Source organism: Dasypus novemcinctus, chromosome 22 (assembly GCF_030445035.2).
Source record: "Dasypus novemcinctus isolate mDasNov1 chromosome 22, mDasNov1.1.hap2, whole genome shotgun sequence".
Classification (NCBI taxonomy): domain Eukaryota; kingdom Metazoa; phylum Chordata; class Mammalia; order Cingulata; family Dasypodidae; genus Dasypus; species Dasypus novemcinctus.
The window spans coordinates 37,421,501-37,439,490 of NC_080694.1; the positions used below are offsets into that span (position 1 = coordinate 37,421,501).

The 17,990-nt window shown below is 39.8% G+C and overlaps 1 protein-coding gene across 2 annotated transcripts in view; it reads left to right on the forward strand.

Moving 5' to 3' along the window:
* The window catches only part of FARS2 (phenylalanyl-tRNA synthetase 2, mitochondrial), a 596,483-nt gene that overhangs the window by 426,347 nt on the left and 152,146 nt on the right, over positions 1 to 17,990 (forward strand). For both annotated transcript variants that reach the window (XM_004479208.3, XM_071210957.1), the window contains one exon: positions 12,578 to 12,729. In XM_004479208.3, coding sequence (XP_004479265.1) covers positions 12,578 to 12,729 — 152 coding nt within the window. The remainder of the gene's footprint in view (positions 1 to 12,577; positions 12,730 to 17,990) is intronic.

A 17,990-nucleotide genomic window follows, 5' to 3' on the forward strand; every position in this document is an offset into this window, starting at 1 on the left:
ATATTTGGATTGTGTCCATTTTTTGGCTACTGGGAATAGTGGTAGTATATGTGTACAGGTTTTTGCATGGGCATATGTTTTCATTTCTCTTGATATCTATCTAGGAGTGGAATTACTGAGTCATATGGTAACTCCATATTTGACCATTTGATGAGCGGCCAGACTGTTTTTCAAAGTAACTGCACCATTTTACATTCCCACCAGCAGTGTACGAGAGTCCTGATTTCTCTGCATCCTTGACAGTCCATGTCACTTGCCTTTTTACTAGTAGCCGTTTGGAGAGTGTGAAGTGGTATCTCATTGTGGTTTTGATTTGCATTTTCCTGATGACTAATGATATCAAGCATCTTTTCATGTACTTATTAGTCATTTGCGTATCTTCTTTAGGGAAATGTCTTTTCAAGTCCTTTGCCCATTTAAAAATTGTGCTATTTGTCTTTTTCTTATTCTTATAAGAATTCTTTATATATTCTGGATGTAAATTCCTTATCGGCTATCTGATTTGTAAATATTTTTTCCCATTCTATGAATTACCTTTTCACTTTCTTGATGGTGGCATTGAAGTGCAAGTTTAACATTTTGATGAAGCACAATTCATCTGTTTTTTTTCTTTTATTCCTTGTGCGTTTGGTATCATATCTAAGAATCCATTGCCAAATTCGAGGTCATGCAGATGTAATCCTACGCTTTCTTCTGGGAGTTTTATAGTTTTAATGCTTAAATTTACATATTTGATCCAATTTCATTCTTGTGCATGTGGCTTCCCATTTGGCCCAGCACCATTGGTTGAAGAGACTATTCTTTCCCCACTGCATGGGCTTAACACTCTTATCCAAAATCAGTTGACTATAGATGTAAAGGTTTATTTCTGAATTTTCAAATTGATTCCACTGGTCTATGTGTCTTTTCTTAGTCCAGCACTGCACTGTCTTGATTATTGTTGCTTTGTGGTGAGTTTCAAAATTGGGAAGTATGAGCCCTCCTACTTCATTCTTTTTTCAAGATGGTTTTGACTCTTCTGGGTCCATTACAATTCCGTAAGAATTTAAAACTAGCTTTTTGATCTCTACAGAAAATCCAGCTGGGATTCTGATAGGTATTGCATTGAATCTGCAGATGAATTTGTGTTGAATTGCCATCTTAACAATATTTAGTATTCTCATCCTTGAGCAGGACTTTCCTTTGACTTTAATGGGAATAACTCCTGAAGTACTAACATTAAGTATGATGTTTCCTGTGGGTTTTCAATAAATAACCTGTTGGCATAAGGAAGTTTTCTTCTATTTATGGTTTCCTAAAATTTTTTTCCTTATAATGAATAAATATTACGTTCATCAAATACTTTCTTTCCATCTGGGAGACAATTACATGACTTTTCTCCTTTTTAAGTTGTTTAGTTGATTCTTTATGGTTTCAAAACATTTCTGCAACTCTGAAATAAACCCTACCTGGTCATAATGTAATAGTATGTTCAACTGTGTTTGCTAAAGTTATACTTAGGATTTTTCATGTAGATTTTATTGTGAAATTGGTCTAAACTTTTTCATGAATTGTGCTGTGCTTGTCCAGTTTTGGTTTCAAGTTTATATTAATAGTAACCTCCGCTTAGTGGACCCATATCAATAAATTCAGACTGATCCAACTTTATATTCCTTTACATACCATTACATATATACCATACATATATATACCATTACAGTAACCTCATAAAAGAGGAGTGAAAGTAGCTTTCTCTCCTTTTCTCTGTTCCCTGAATTAGTTTACATGTGAAAGGGACTACAATCACCTTAAATATTTGATAAAATTATACTGTAAATCATCTGAGTCTAATGTTTTTGTTTTAGAGAGCTTTGCCTGATAATTCACTTTGGGTACATAGTCATTAGTTTAATTACGTTTTCTATTTTGAGTGAAAAACAACCATTTAATCCAAATTTTTAAATTCATTTTTATTAGATTGTTCATAATGTTCACTTGTGATTCTAAATTGTCTACTAATCTTGTTTTTTGATCCTCCCTTCTTTTTTCTCCTCTTTATTTTTTAATTTATTTTAGAACAACTTTAAATTATAAAAAGTTACATAAAAAATATAAGGGTTTCCCATATACCCCACTCACTCTCCATCCCAACCTTCACACATTAACAACATCCTTAATTAGCGTGGTACATTTGTTACAATTGATGAAAATACATTGAAGCATTGCTGCTAACCATAGATTATAGTTTTTTTCCCTTTTTTATTATCTTTTTTCTTTAAAGATACATAGATCACACAAAATGTTACATTAAAAAATATAGGAGGTTCCCATATACCCTCACTCCCCACCCCACCCCTACTCCTCCCACATCAACAACCTCTTTCATCAGTGTGGCACATTCACTGCATTTAATGAATACATTTTGGAGCACTGCTACACAGCATGGATTATAGTTTACATTGTAGTTTACACTCTCTCCCAGCCCATTCACTGGGTTATGGCAGGATACATAATGTCCTGCATATGTTCCTGCAGTATCATAATTCAGGACAACTCCAAGTCCCAAAAATGTCCCCATATCACACCTCTTCTTCCCTCTCCCTGCCCTCAGCAACTCCTGTGGCCACTGTCTCCATATCAATGATACCGTTTCTTCCATTGCTAGAGTCACAATAAATCTATAGTAAAATACCATTAAGTCCACTCTAGTCCATATTTTATTCCTCCATCCTGAGGACCCTAAGATGGCGATGTCCACTCCACCTCTAACTTGAGAGGGGGCTTAGATCCCACATGGCTGATGATGGGATCCTCCTGCTTGCAGTTGTAGACTCTCTTAGTTCCCTGGTGTGGTGGTTGGCCATCCTCAACTCCCTGTTACCTGCCTGGGTAGGTCCAACAAACTGGAGAGTAGGTGTTGAAACTCTGCTGAGGCTCAGGGCCCAGCTAGCAATTGGACAGTCCAGAGATTCAGGTCTCCAGAGCATACACAAATCCAAGTGCCAACCACAGGTTCAATAAAAGTGACAGAAGAGGCATGTGTAGAAAGGTCACATCTGAGTCCAACCCTGTCACACTCAGGAGCACAAATTCCAAAGTAGGGCCCACTGGCAAGGCACTGAACTCCAGAGCCATCTGTCATGACCATAGGACATAGGTGTCTCCGATAGCCCTCAGGAGCATCACTACCTGAGGTTGTATGTACTTTGGTTGTCTCTGAGATCCTGCTGAGACGTGCATAAGCACAACTTCTCTGATGACCTCCTGACTCATTTTCAAGTCTCTTAGCCATGTAAACTCATTTGTCTTTACCATTTCCCCCTTTCATTCAAGGTTTTTTTCTAGTTGCATCACCATCTGGTGCTTGGTAGTAATCCTTCTCTGCCAGGGAGGCTCATCCCCAGGAGTCATGTCCCATGCTAGGGGAAGGGTAATGCATTTACATGCTGAGTTTGGTTTAGAGAGTGGCCACATTTGAGCAACATGGAGACTCTCAGGAGGTAACTCTTAGGCACCCTGCTGCTCTAGGCCTAGTTGAGATTGAGATTTCAAGCACATAGCCTCATAAGCATAGTCATCAGTATCAAGGGCCCATCATTGGACCATCCTTCTTCACTTGTCTTTGTCCTTGCATTTGGGGGATTGTTGCTGCTCCACTGGGGAGTGCAACAGAGTTCACTGGAATGGGAACTCAGCACTCCCTCAGTTGTTGTGTAACATAGTTTCCCACTATGTCAATACCCAACGAACATTCGAACATACCTATATACCTTATATGCATGCCCTGGAGAACTCCCTCTCACCCATGCATCTCCCATCAATGACACCCCACATCAATGCTCCTCCCCTGCCATAGTTGAACCCCTCTGTGATCCAAACCTTCTTCAAGAATGAAGTCTAATATATAGCCAAGTTCAATTAATAGGAAAATGCAATAGTAATGATAGGTTTAAAGATTAGAAATAGAATACATAATAATTTAGAAAAACTAAAATAAAGTAAAAGATAAATTGGGGTACTAAAAAATGAAACATATCATAAATTTTTTTTGACATTTTGCCTTTCATCACTGTGATAGGTGTTGCCCTGTAGGTACAGTGGTGAGGCAGTCTCTTCCATTTCTTCCTCAGTGTCTACACCTTTTTTTTTAGGTTTTCGTTAAAGTTTTAGGTCATAGTAAAGTCACATATAGAGTATAAGGGACTCCCATATACCCAACATCAAACCTTTTTCACCCTTCCCCAGCAAGGATCTTTTTACATGTGGATGTTTCATTTGCTGCAACTGATATACAGATATTGAAACATAGCTAATAACCATGTTTCCATTATGGTTTCTATTATGGTTTGCATTTTAAACTATATGCTTTTATAAATTTTTGGCGAAATTTAACATGGTCTGTATTCATCATTGCAGGATCATGCAGAACACTTCCATTGCCCCCCAGTTATGCCCTCTTCCATCTATTCTATTCCTCTTTTCCCCACCCCTTGGGGCTCACAGCGACAACCATACTTCACTCCTTGAAGGGCAAGATTTTCATAGATACTTGCAACAATGCTGAGGGCTTGACAGACTAGTCTGTCCTCCCCCATTGGGAGCCACTCATGCTCTCAAGAGACACCTACTCCTCTGTTTGAGAATATCAGGTCCCCCCAGGATGGGGGTATAACATTTTCCCATTCATTGTATGGGTCTCCACCCACTGATATAACACACTATGACAAAATGAGCACTCACACACTCCCTAGAAGTCTGCCCCAGGTGTACCCTGTGCCAGATGCTCCCCAGCAAACACCTTAAACCAATAACCTTTCCTTATTATATTTTCCAAAGAGTTTTCTCAACATTATAGTTTCAACCACATACCTGACAATCTCCCATGTTCACCTGCTCCCCCCCAGCCCTTCCCCCAATTCCATGGCCCATCTGATCCATACTCCCAACCCTAGTCCCCATCAAGCCTGCAAAGCCCAACCCTGTAGTATCCCTATGCCCCCGGCTTATACCTTCACTTCACAACTACTTACCTCCACTTTATCATAGATTTCGCCTGTGTGGGCATTGACTCACAACCTTCCTCTCCCCACATATTTCTTGTAAGCCTATCTTTCAGTCTCTAGCTCTCTGAGACAGCTTGATTTGCTTAATTCTTATCAGATAGGTCATGTAGTATTTGTCCTTCAGTGCTGACTTGCTTCACCTAACAGAAGGTCCTCAAGATTCATCCATGTTATCCCATGTGTAAGTACTATAATCCTTCTTACAGCTGAGTAGTATTTCATTGTATGTACATACCATATTTTTTAAAATCCATTCATCTGTTGATGGGCATTCGGGTTGATTCCAACTTTTGGCAATAGTGAATAATTCTGCTATGAACATTGGTTTGCATATGTCATCGATTCGTGCCCTTGTTTTCAGTTCTTCTGGGTATATACCAAGCAGTGGAATTGCTGGGTCACATGGCAAATCTATAGCTAGTTTTTTGAGGAACCACCAAACTGTCCTCCAGAATGGCTGGATCCTTCTACATTCCCATCAGCAGTGGATGAAGGTTCCCATTCCTCCACATCCTCTCCAACACTTGTAGCCTCTGTTTTTTTAATAGTTGCCATTCCAATGGGTATAAGCTGATATTTCACTGTATTTTTTTTTTAAGATTTATTTACTTATTTCTCTCCCCTTCCCCCCCACCCCAGTTGTCTGTTCTCTGTGTCTTTTTGCTGCATCTTCTTTGTCCGCTTCTGTTGTTGTCAGCAGCACGGGAATCTGTGTTTCTTTTTGTTGCGTCATCTTGTTGTGTCAGCTGTCCGTGTGTGTGGCATTCCTGGGCAGGCTGCATTTTCTTTTGCGCTGGGCGGCTCTCCTTACCGGGCGCACTCCTTACACGTGGCACTCCCCTACGTGGGGGACACCCGTGCGTGGCAGGGCACTCCTTGCGCGCATCAGCACTGCGCGTGGGCCAGCTTCACAGGGGTCAAGGAGGCCTGGGGTTTGAACCGTGGACCTCCCATGTGGTAAACGCACACCCTAACCACCAGGCCAACTCCGCCGCCTCATTGTAGTTTTGATTTGCATTTCCCTAATAGCTAGTGATGTTGAGCATCTTTTCATGTGCTTTTTAGCCATTTATATTTCTTCTTTGGAGAAGCATCTGTTTAAATCTCTTGCCAATTTTTTTAAATGGGTTGTTTGTCTTTTTATTTTTGAGGTATAGGATTTCTTTATATGTGCTGGATATTAGACTCCTATCAGATATGTGGTTACCAAATATTTTCTCCCATTGGGTAGGCTGTCTTTTCACTTTCTTGATAAACTCCTTTGCGTTTCAAAAGGCTTTAATTTTGAGGAGGTTCCATTTATCCATTTTTTCTTTCATTGCTCATGCTTTGTGTGTGAAGTTCATGAAGCATTTCCTATTACAAGGTCCTGTAGGTGCTTCCCCTTATTGTCTCCCAAGTTCTTTATGGTCTTGGCTCTTATATTTAGATCTTTCATCCATCTTGAGTTGATTTTTGTATAAGGTGTGAGATGGTATTCCACTTTCATTCTTTTGGATATGGATATCCAGTTCTCCAAGTACCATTTGTTGAAGAGGCCATTCTATCCCAGTTGAGTGGGTTTTGTGGCCTTGTCAAATATCAGATGACTATATATGCGAGGATCTATATCAGAACTCTCGTTTTGGTTCCATTGGTCAGTATGTCTATCCTTGTCCCAATACCATGCCATTTTGACCACTTTATCCTTTGTAGTATGTTTTAAAGTCAAGTAGTGTGATTCCTCTGATTTCATTTTTCTTTTTCAATATGTCTTTAGCTGTTCAGGGCCTCTTTCCTTTCCAAGGAAATTTCGTAGTTAGTTTTTCCAGTTCAATAAAAAATGCTGTGTTCATTTTATTGGGATTGCCTTAAATCTGTAAATCTGTTCATGTAGGATAGACATCGTAATGATATTTAGTCTTCCTTTCCATAAACAGAGAATATACTTCCATTTATTTAAGTCTTCTTTAATTTCCTTTAACAGTGTTGTGTAGTTTTCTGTGTATTAGTCTTTTACATCTTTAGTTAAATTTATTTCTAGGTATTTGAATTTTTTTTTTTTTAAGATTTATTTATTTATTTTATTTCTCCCCCTCCCCTGGTTGTCTGTTCTTGTTGTCTATTTGCTACGTCTTGTTTCTTTGTCCGCTTCTGTTGTCGTCAGCGGCACGGGAAGTGTGGGTGGCGCCATTCCTGGGCAGGCTGCTCTTTCTTTTCACGCTGGGCGGCTCTCCTCACGGGCACACTCCTTTGCGCGTGGGGCTCCCCTACGCGGGGGACACCCCTGTGTAGCACGGCACTCCTTGCGCGCATCAGCACTGCACATGGGCCAGCTCCACACGGGTCAAGGAGGCCCAGGGTTTGAACCGTGGACCTCCCATGTGGTAGACGGATGCCCTAACCACTGGGCCAAAGTCCGTTTCCCTGATTTTTTAATTTACTGTTGTAAATGATATTTTTTTCTTGATTTCCTCTTCAGATTGCTCATTATTGGTGTACAGAAATGCTACTGATTTTTGCACATTGATCTTATAACCTGCGACTTTACCGAACTCATAAGTTGTAGAAGCTTTGCTATAGATTTCTCAGGGCTTTCTATGTATAGGGTCATGTCGTCTGCAAAATAGTGAAATTTTTATTTCTTCCTTTCCGATTTGGATGCTTTTTATATCTGCTTCTTGCCTCAGTGCTCAAGTATGTTCTTCTAACACAGTGTTAAATAGGAGGGATGATAGTGGGCATCCTTGTCTTGTTCCTGATCTTAGAGGGAAAAATTTTAGGATTTCACCATTGTAAATAATGTCGGCTATGGGCTCTTCATATATACCCTTTATCATGTTCCGAATGTTTCCTTCTATTCCTATCTTTTGCAATGGTCTTATCAGGAAAGCATGCTGTATTTTGTCGCTTTTTGTGCATCTATAGATATGACTGTGATTTTTTCCTTCAATCTGTTTACATAGTGTATTACATTGATTGATTTTCTTATGTTGAAGCATCCTTGCATACCAGGAATGAAACCCACTTGGTCATGGTGTAGAATTCATTTGATGCGTTGTTCAATATGATTAGCAAGTATTTTGTTGAAGATTTTAGCATCTAGGTTCATTAGAGAGATTGGTCTATAATTTTCCTTTCTTGCCGTGTTTTTGTTTGACTTTGGTATTAAGGTAATGAGTTAGGTAATGTTCCTTCTATTTTGATTTTTTGGAAGTGTTTAGGCAAGATTGGTGTTAGTTTTTTTGGAGTGTTTGGTAGAATTCACCTGTGAAGCCATTTGGTATTATGGTAATGAGTTAGGCAATGTTCCTTTATTTTGATTTTTTGGAAGAGTTTAAGCAAGATTGGTGTTAGCTCTTTCCAGAATGTTTGGTAGAACTCACCTGTGAAGCCATTTGGCCATCCTTAGTTGGGAGGTTTTCAATGACTGATTCTATCTCTTTACTTGTGATTGGTTTGTTGAGATCATCAATTGCTTCTTTCATCAATGTAGGCTGCTTATATGTTTCTAAGAATTTGTCCAGGTTCTCTAACTTGTCCTTCTTGTTGGCATATCTTTTCAATTCTTTAAAACACAAACAAGAATTATAGAGAGGATCAACAAAAGAACTAACCAATATGTGATTACTTGATAAAGCTAATAAAATAGACATAGCTCTTTCTAGATCAAGAAAAGAAATACAAAAACACAAAAGGTATTAGATGCCATTTAAGGTCCTTTCCAGTTCTAAAATTCCACAATCCTGTGATTATGAATTATCACATCCCTATCAGGTCACTTTCCTGTGTAGCTCCAACCTCTTTGTCATTCCTCATGTTCACCGTTGCCTCATTGCAGCATAAGGAAGAGATGGAGAGAAGACTCCAGTCCTCATTCACCTGGTTTGTTCAGTAACTGGTCTGCTTCAAACAGAAGGAACAGTTGAGTTGAAGGACTCTAGTGTATGTCACTGCTTACAGAAGGCAGAGCTGGAATTTGTTCCAATAGAATATCTGTAACAGGACAGTACAAGGTAGTAGAGATTCAGAGGTGAAAAGAGAGCTACACACCCCACCCTCAAGAATTGTAACATACAGGAAGACAGCCCTGAGGTAAGGAATGGCAAAAGTCATTACCACTATGGGAAGCGCTTTGAAAGTGACTTACAGAAGGAGCACACTCTGGGAGCATAAGAATGGAAGGAGGGGTAGGAAGGGAGGGAAACTGGAAGTAGTTTAGTGCATTTGTTCAAGAATTTGGCAAAAAGAGACTGCTTCTTCCTTTGGTTAAACTTACTACAATTTGCTAGCTTGAGCCAGGTTTGCCTTACAGTAAGTTGTTTGTGAGTTTTTCTTTTTTAACTCCATGGTTTTGTTGTTGTTTTTGTTATATTTATTTTTTTATCAACTTTACAAATTACTTGGTTAACACAAGACAATAATTACAATAACAATAAACCCACGTTAGTCAGTGGTTACACCGTCCCCCTCCCCCATTTTTTGTTGTTTAGTCCTCAGTCTTGAGGGATGTGGGACGATGTCCACTCTGACTTCTTCAGACTGAGAAGGGACATAGACATTATGGGGCAGAGGAATGGAATTGTTTTACTTGTAGTTGAAGATATTCCTTGTGAGTCCATGATTTTTAAAGCTGTATTTGCTACAATATTCTTTAAACTTCAGAAGTCAGCACTTTATTCTCCTCCTGTCTTAGAGCACTGTGTTGGGGGGAGACTTCTTGTAGCTGACTGTACTATCACATCGACTGTTGTCTGTGGAATGCTGACTCGGCGGCTCTGTGGGGCACCTTCTCCCCATTCTGTCACTTGCCTCACATCCAGGGTTTGGCCTCAGTGTCTTAGAGTGGCTGAGGAGGACATTTCATGCTGATTCTCAGCACTACCAACCATTTATCTAAGCAGTGCCTTAGTGCAGTGCAGTTCCGTGTTCCTCAAGGGGCAACAGGAAAAGCAACTTGTAAAAGGATTTTCCTCCATCACCACTGAACCCCTATTGACTCGTATCGTTTCACCGATACATGCGTTGTTTATCACAGCTCAGTGGCTTTACTCTAGGGGAGAAAAACTAGGATATTTTTGCAAGAGCACCTGGATTGTAACTTTGTCACATTCACATTTGAAATGTGTGTTCTAAACTGATGGACTTGTTTGACAACTTTATTGATATTTCAAGTTGAATAATTGTTTATTTTTCAGTATTTGGTTCTTCAGAGAATTTTTGCCATTTTGAAAGTTTTATTCTGTTTTGATCAGTGATTCACCAAAGCGTTTGTACCAAACTTGATATGAATCAATTTATAAAACTTCCCTTTTAACAACTGGATAGCTTTAGCAGATATTCCCTTAGAATTTCACAGTTCTATAATGAGGAATTTAACAAAACTATCTTTATTGTGTCAGTAACTTAAAAAATAAGACCTATATATATAGTTTTGATGTACAGATGTGTAAGCCACATTAAAAAATGCAGTAACTGTTAAAAACTTAATTCTCATCACACTAATGAAAAAAATTGTTGATGTGGGAAGAGTGGAGGGTGTGGGGAGTGGAGTATATGGGAACTTCTTATATTTTTTAACATAACATTTTATGTGATTTATGTATCTTTTAAAAAAGATAATAAAACAAAGAGAAAAAAATTTAAGCATCCATTTAAAAAAAGAAATATATATATATATAATGTAAACTCATGGAATTAATAATTAGAATATAGGTCACCAGAAAGTAGAAAGAGGGTAGAGAATAGAAAGCTGATGGTTAATCTGTGCAAAGTTGGTTAAAAGTTGTTTGTAGGGGTTTAAGATATATTTAGGGGATTTGAATCTCTGGATTGATAATAAGACACCCAGGCCCAGAGCCTCAACAGACTTCAGCTCCTACACTCTGATTTATTGGACTTACCCCACTCAGCTAACATCGAGTTGAAGAAGGTCAACCACCACACCATGGAGCCTAGAGTGTCTACAACTGAAAGCAGGAGGAGTGCATCCAGTATCCATGTGGAATCTAAGCCCCCCTCTTGACATAGATGTGCAATGGACACAACCAATCCAATGTCCACAGAGAAAATGTGGGATGGGTGTGGGAAGGGTAGCCATGGTGGCTGCTGGGTTTGGGGAATGGGAGGAAGAGATGAGATGTGGAGGCGTTTTCGGGACGTGGAGTTGTCCTGGGTGGTGCTTCACGGACAATTACAGGACATTGTAGACCCCCCCAGGGCCCACTGGATGGAACGTGGGAGAGTGTGGGCTATGATGTGGACCATTGACTACGGGGTGCAGTGATGTTCAGAGATGTACATACTGGGTGCAATGGATGTCTCATGATAATGGGAGAGAGTGTTGCTGTGGGGGGAGTGGGGGGTGGGGGCGGTGGGGTTGATTGGGACCTCGTATTTTTTGAATGTAATTCGTAAAAATAAATAATTTTAATTAAAAAAAAAGTTGTTTGTAAATTTTTGGAGATAGATGGAAAGGGTGAGTGCACATCATGCTGTTTATGACTAGCAGAGCTGTTATATGGGTATGATAGTGGCTGAAAGGGAAATCTGAAGGACATTTATATTACTGAAGGAAAGATAAAAAATGTAACATGGGACTGAAAAACATAGTGAAACCTCACGTAAAATATGAATATGGCTGATACTACATATATAAGACTATTTTTACAAAATATAAATACAAATATACTAGAGAGAAGAAAACAGAATAGCAGCTATGTATGGCAGGGGAAGCATAGAAAGATTGAGGGGTGGAGTTTTGTTTGTTTGGTTTTTGTTTTTTTGTATAATTACTAGAATAATGAAAATGCTCTAAAAATGAGTGATGAATGCTCAACTGTGATTATACTTTTCTGAAAACTATTGATTGCACACTTTGGATATATTTATCTTTTAATAATATATATCAATAAAATTGACTTATTTACAAAAAACTAATTCTAATATTAAAAGACTTTTCAATATAATGGTGAACCACTGAGCTCTGACAAATTGGGGAAAAAAAGGGATAAAATGGGGGAAATGACTGCATTTGTACTTACTGCATCTTTAAAAATATAGCTCCCTAATTGACTACTTATCAACCCAGTCCTTTATTTTAATAATTAAACATACTAACAAATAGTGACATTACTAATTGCAATATCAATTTTGACAAGCCCCTACTTATTTCTCTATTAAAATGACTTCCTGAAAATAACATAGGAGTTAATGAATTGCCTGTTAAATTAAATGTGAACTTTCTTCCTCTAGTATTCAAATGGGAAAAATGAAAATATATGTTCAAACTGCTTTATACTAAACTGAACATTAACAGGGATATAAATATAATATATGGTAATGATGCACATGAATGTGAAAAGAATCTGTAACAGTCATATGGTATTTGCTCATTTTAAATATTGATTAATCTTTTAAGTTCATTTTGCTCCTAAAAATTCAAGTGATAAAATAATGTTTTACCAGCTTTTCCTAATTAGCCAAGTGAAACTTTCCGTGAAATATTTAAACATCCAACTAACAAGTCAATCTATTTTTTCTTCTTGTTTTGTTAGCCTCTTAGCAAATACCCTGCTCTGATAAATGACATTTCATTCTGGTTGCCTTCTGAGAATTACGCAGAGAATGATTTCTATGACTTAGTCCGAACAATTGGAGGAGACCTGGTGGAAAAGGTGGACCTTATAGACAAGTTTCAACATCCAAAGTAAGTAAACAGCTTTCTGTATTCTTTACTGTCTCTTTGTGACAAATGGCATATGGAAACGTATAACATTTTGCTGTTAAACCCAAAGCTTAAGAGATAAAATGTCTTCTGAATTTTATAGTAAACAAATAGCTTATCAAAAAAATCCTTTTTATATCAATCCTTTCTGAAAATCTTGCTATAATATGCATTTTTGTCTTTCCTGCCTAATAAAGAAAGGATTTTAAAGAGTGTTTTAAAGATCTTTGCAGTTTTTCAGTATTGTTTTTGAAAGTGATTTCTTACTATACCACATTCTAGAAACAGATGAGAGAGGCAGAATAAGCCTTTTGTGGAACAAAAGCTGTTTGTTGGTCTCAGTAAATATTTGTTAAGCATTTACCATACACCAACCCCTATATTAGGTCCTAGGAATTAAGTATGTTCAACTCAAACTTAGCTCTTCCTTGAGGAGTCTACAGTCTCGTGGGAGAGGCAGGTAGTAAATAAATAATTACACAAAGTTGTCATAAGTATTATAAAGGAAAAATCCGCTAAGCATAATCAAAGAACTGACAGAAAAGCCCTCTCTGAGGAAGTACCTTTAAACTGAGATAAGAAGTATGAGGGGTAGTGAAAAAAGTGCTAAAGCACCTTCCAGATAGCATTTTTAACCCCTGCAGGGTGAAATAGCTTATTTGTACCCATGCATATATATTTGTGTGTGCGTATAAATATATATTTATATCCCTGTGGGGGAAAATGGCCTATGTGTATCTGTGGGGGGCAGGGGTGAGTGGTGTTTAAATAGATGGGTGTTTGTATAAAATTGCTGTCCTGCAATGATGCATGTTTTTCCTACAACTTAAGAAGTAAGTTTTAAATCAGAAAACACCAAAATGCTTGTAAAATGGCCGAGATGCTGGCCAGGCAGCAGAGTTGTGCAGTCAGCAGGCTGTTGTCTGGGTAGTAGCTTGGGAAAATGCTGGGGGTAGCTATTGGGACCTAAAGATTGACCAACAGTGGAGAACCCACTCCTGCTTAACTCTCTCATTGGGCTGGTCTTGGGAGAGCCCTGGGTGCAGGGAGCTTGTCCGAAGTTGTGGCCCCTTGACACCGGTGGCCTGCCTTACCCAGGAGATGGCAGGAGTGGCCAGCCCTGCTTTAGAGCACAACTGGCTTCTTCCGCTTTTTTTATTTTCCATTTTTATTGCAATGGTGGTGATATGGGTCTAAGAACTTTTATTGTTGTGGTTCAGACAGCCAAGAAAGCAATTCCAAGTGAGCTATTTTTAGGCTGGATATTTTTTTCCTCCTCTCTTCCCTCCCTTCCCTCAGTCCCAGAGCCTGGTTTTAAAGCGTTGCCTGAGGGAGCTACTTTATCACGGTCGCACAGCGCCATTTGCCACCAGCCTTAGACAAATGACAACGCTTATAGTTCAGCCCCTGAATACCTTGCTCATCCCCAGCGCATCATTGCCTGAAGAATTCTTTGGGGTTACCTTCGGTGCCCCCGCCCCCCACGAGGCCCAAGTAGTCTCTCTTCCCAGGTCAGGGAAGATGCATGACAACAGGGAGAACGCCAGGAGCTGAGCAAGTCATCTCTTTCCTGATCCAAAGCAACAATGGAGTCATTCATTTCTCCTTAACCTTTAATTAGCAGCCTTTAGGGGGAGGGGGCATCTTGGGTGTTGTCTTCATTGGATGCTCTGGGCACCATCTTGTGGTGTAGAAGTAGAGCGCTCGCAAGGTGCAGGGTGAGAGCGACTCCCTCCCCCGGAGGCTTCCCTTCCCCACCCCTGCTGTCACGTTTAATTGAGTTACAACGCATGGAGAGCCAGCCGCCTTCAGAGGCACAGGAAGCCCCAGAAGCACAGAAATGGGATGGGGAGGGCAGCCCCTCCCCCGGCCCTGAATTGTTTGGGGTCTTTAAATTTGCTCCCCTAGATCACAGTCACTACCTCTGTATTAGTCAGGGTTTTCTAGAGAAACAAAAGTTGAAATTCCATGGGGCAGGCCATAAGCTGGAAGCTCCAATAAAGATGATTTTGAAGGTGAGTCTGAATTTCTCAGGGAAAGTTGAGGCAGAAATTCTTCTTTCTGACTTCCAAAATCTTTGTTTCTGACCTTTAAGACCATCGACCAACTTATTAAGGACAAGCCCCTTTTTTGATTGTAGATGCAATGAGCCGTAGATATAATCAGCTACAGATGCAGTCAACTGACTCTATGTGCTAATCCATCTACAAACTACCCTCAGCAGCTCACAATCAGGCCATTCTTGCTTGACCAAAGAACTGGACTCCATAACCCAGGCAAACTGACAAATGAAACTAACCATCACAACAACCAAATTTTGGTACAGAGCTGGCAGTGGGAGCTCCCCCCACCAATCCTGCCCACCCCAATGTTTATACCCATATCAGTTACCCTAGTTCTTTCCACACCCCAGTTGACTATGCCTTGAATGGACTATAGCTCTCACTTTTAATGATACTGTCTTCGTGGCCTTTCCCTACACAGCCTCAGGGAAATAGTTGTCCTAATTATAAATTGGGGAATTAAGTCTCTAACGAAGGACTGGTGATTAATAAAGAAGTCTCAAGGACACACCAGGTGAGACCTTTTAGAGCCATACCTCAAAAATTCAATTTCTGAAAAGCAGAGCTGGGCCCGCCCAACAGGGTTCCTCGCCTGGCTGAGCAAGAAAAGCCCCCTCCCATGGGGTGCTGGCTGGAGCAGTGCAAGATGCCAGCTCTGTATTTCTCTTGATCTCATTCTTTTCCTTAAGTTGGTCATAACTGAGGCTCAGGCAAGAGCCAGGAAGGTGTGCTAAAGAAGGCAAGGGCAGGTGAGAAATCCTCTCCAGGAGAAAAGACAAGTAGTGTTCCCAGATATCAGCCAGTGGTCCACAGGTCACCCAAGATGCAGAGAGTCTGCCTCGTGGGAGGCGTTTGCTAGAGGGCCATGCATTCAGTATGTACCAGGGAAGTCTCCATGGATGCACACAGGCAGGCACAGAGGAGCTGGGCTTAGGGTAGAAATCCAGGCACTGCTCACAGAGAAGTGTGGGAAACCAGCTTCCTGGGATTTGAGACCTGATGTTGCAGCCAAGCAATTAGCTGAGTTGCCTGGCAGCTCAGTGGTGAGCTGCTGGCCTAGGGTGCCTCGCAGCCTCCACCTTGGAGACAGGAGTGGGCTCAGGGCCCAAACAAGGGAGGCTTAAGGTGAGTTTCTGTCAGGTGAGACCGAATGAGTCCTAAAGTACATGACTGAAGACTTTTGGCTTTGGAAAAGGCAAGAAGGAAGAAATGGCAGGCTGAAGTGATAAGCTTCCATGTCAGAATTCTGGAGTATCTAAGGGTGAGATGGTTTTGCTCTTGTGAATCAAACTATTTCTATTCAGTATGAACTGAAAATGTTTTTTTCTTCTTATCAGTTGTGACTCATTTATTCATGTGAACTTGCATTGAACACTTACCATGGGTGAGATACTGCTTTTTATGGTATTTAGGACCTGGAGATACAAAAATGATTTTTTTCAGTGAGCTACTATCCTAGAGGAGCTCAGTCTAATAGGAGGTAAATGCACACAGATATTTGCAATCCATTGTGAAAAGTGTCTTAAATGAGACAAGCACCATGATCTCAAAGAGGGGTGGCCCCTAACTCTGCCTTAAATGCTCAAGAAACATTGACAGATCATGGTTCAGTTCACTGCATCTTGAAAGGCAAGTAGGAATTAGATGTGGAAGAGGCCGAGATAGTCTAGGCAGAGAGGGCAGCATTTTTGAAGACGTCAAGATGAAAGCATGAGCGTCATTGAGTTCGACTGTGATAGAGGGAGCATGGCAGAGTAAGAGGAGATGAAGCTGGAGAGTTCGGAAGGGCTAGATTTTAAAGGCCTTGCATTCCCTGATAAACAATGTGGATTTATCTGGCAGAAAATGGGGACAGTTATTGAACTGATTCAAATACTTGCCTTTTTAAAAATGACCATTTTGTCTTGCCTGTGGAGGCCATGTTGGCAAAGAGTGAGGTAGGAGGTAGGGAAACAAGCAGAAGTGGCGATGAGAGTTTGAATTGAGACGGTGGCAGGGCACTTGCTGAAAGAAGCAGATGTTTGGGGCTTGAACCATGTCCCCTACAAAAGACATGTCCAGGTCTTAATCCGTGTTCCCATGGGTGTGAACCCACTTGTGAACAGGTCCTTTGAAGATGTTATTATTATTGTAGTTAAGGAGTGGTCTCATTTGTGCATAGGATCTTCAAAGGTTCTATTTAGATGAGGCCAAACTGAATCAGGGTGGACCTTAATCCATGTGACTAGAAACTGTAAGTTCACAACTTTTGCTGTACACTTATAGTTTAGTATATTCATATATAAATGATATAAAAATAATAATAATAATAGGGTGGGCTGAGGGGGAAATACACCAAATGTAGGATACTTTGGTTGGTAGTAATATTTTGGTAGGATGCTCTTTAATCATTAGTTAAAAATATTTCACAGCAATGCAAGGTATTATTGGTAGGATGAGGTATGATATCCCTGTCTGATGTTATGGATGTTTGTTTTGTAAGTTCACAACTGTTACTATACACTTACTGTTTATGTATATTTATGTATATGTGATATACTTCAATAACTAAAAAAGAAAAAAACAATTTCAGACACAGTCAATTAAAGGCTGAAGTCAGAGAAAGACACAGGAGGAGGCCATGTGATGGAGGCAGAGAGGCAAGCTGAGAAATCCCAAGGAATATGTGCTCTTTTTCATAGTAGCCCTGGCAGACTAATGGAAAATAATATTTAGGAGTTAAAGAAAGAAAGAGTGAAGGAACCAAGGAGATGGGATAAATAAAGGCTATGGAAGGCAAGGTCTCTTGCAGGAGCAAGATAATATAAGGCTGTTAGAACACATACTAAGGCTGGTTGGATTTGGCTATTAGGAAGACCTGGGGTCAGTAAATTCAATGGCAGAAGATAACTTTTTATCTGGGTCACTGTATTTCTTTAGGTTTCCCTTGTTGTGCCTTGATATAATTATTCCACAAATGTTCATAACTAGAGAATAGTTGATTTTTTGCTTTTTTTTGTTTTGTTTTGTTTTAGAAAGGGTTGATGTCTTATGGAACAAACATAATTTCCTGAATCTGGAAATAAGACCTTCTCCTCCAGTGTTATGTGTCTGGTAACTGTCATTTGGAATAACATTGTAAGGAAACTTCCCTTATGCTTTCACCTGTTTTTCTTTGCCCTCCCTGTGTAACTTTTTTTT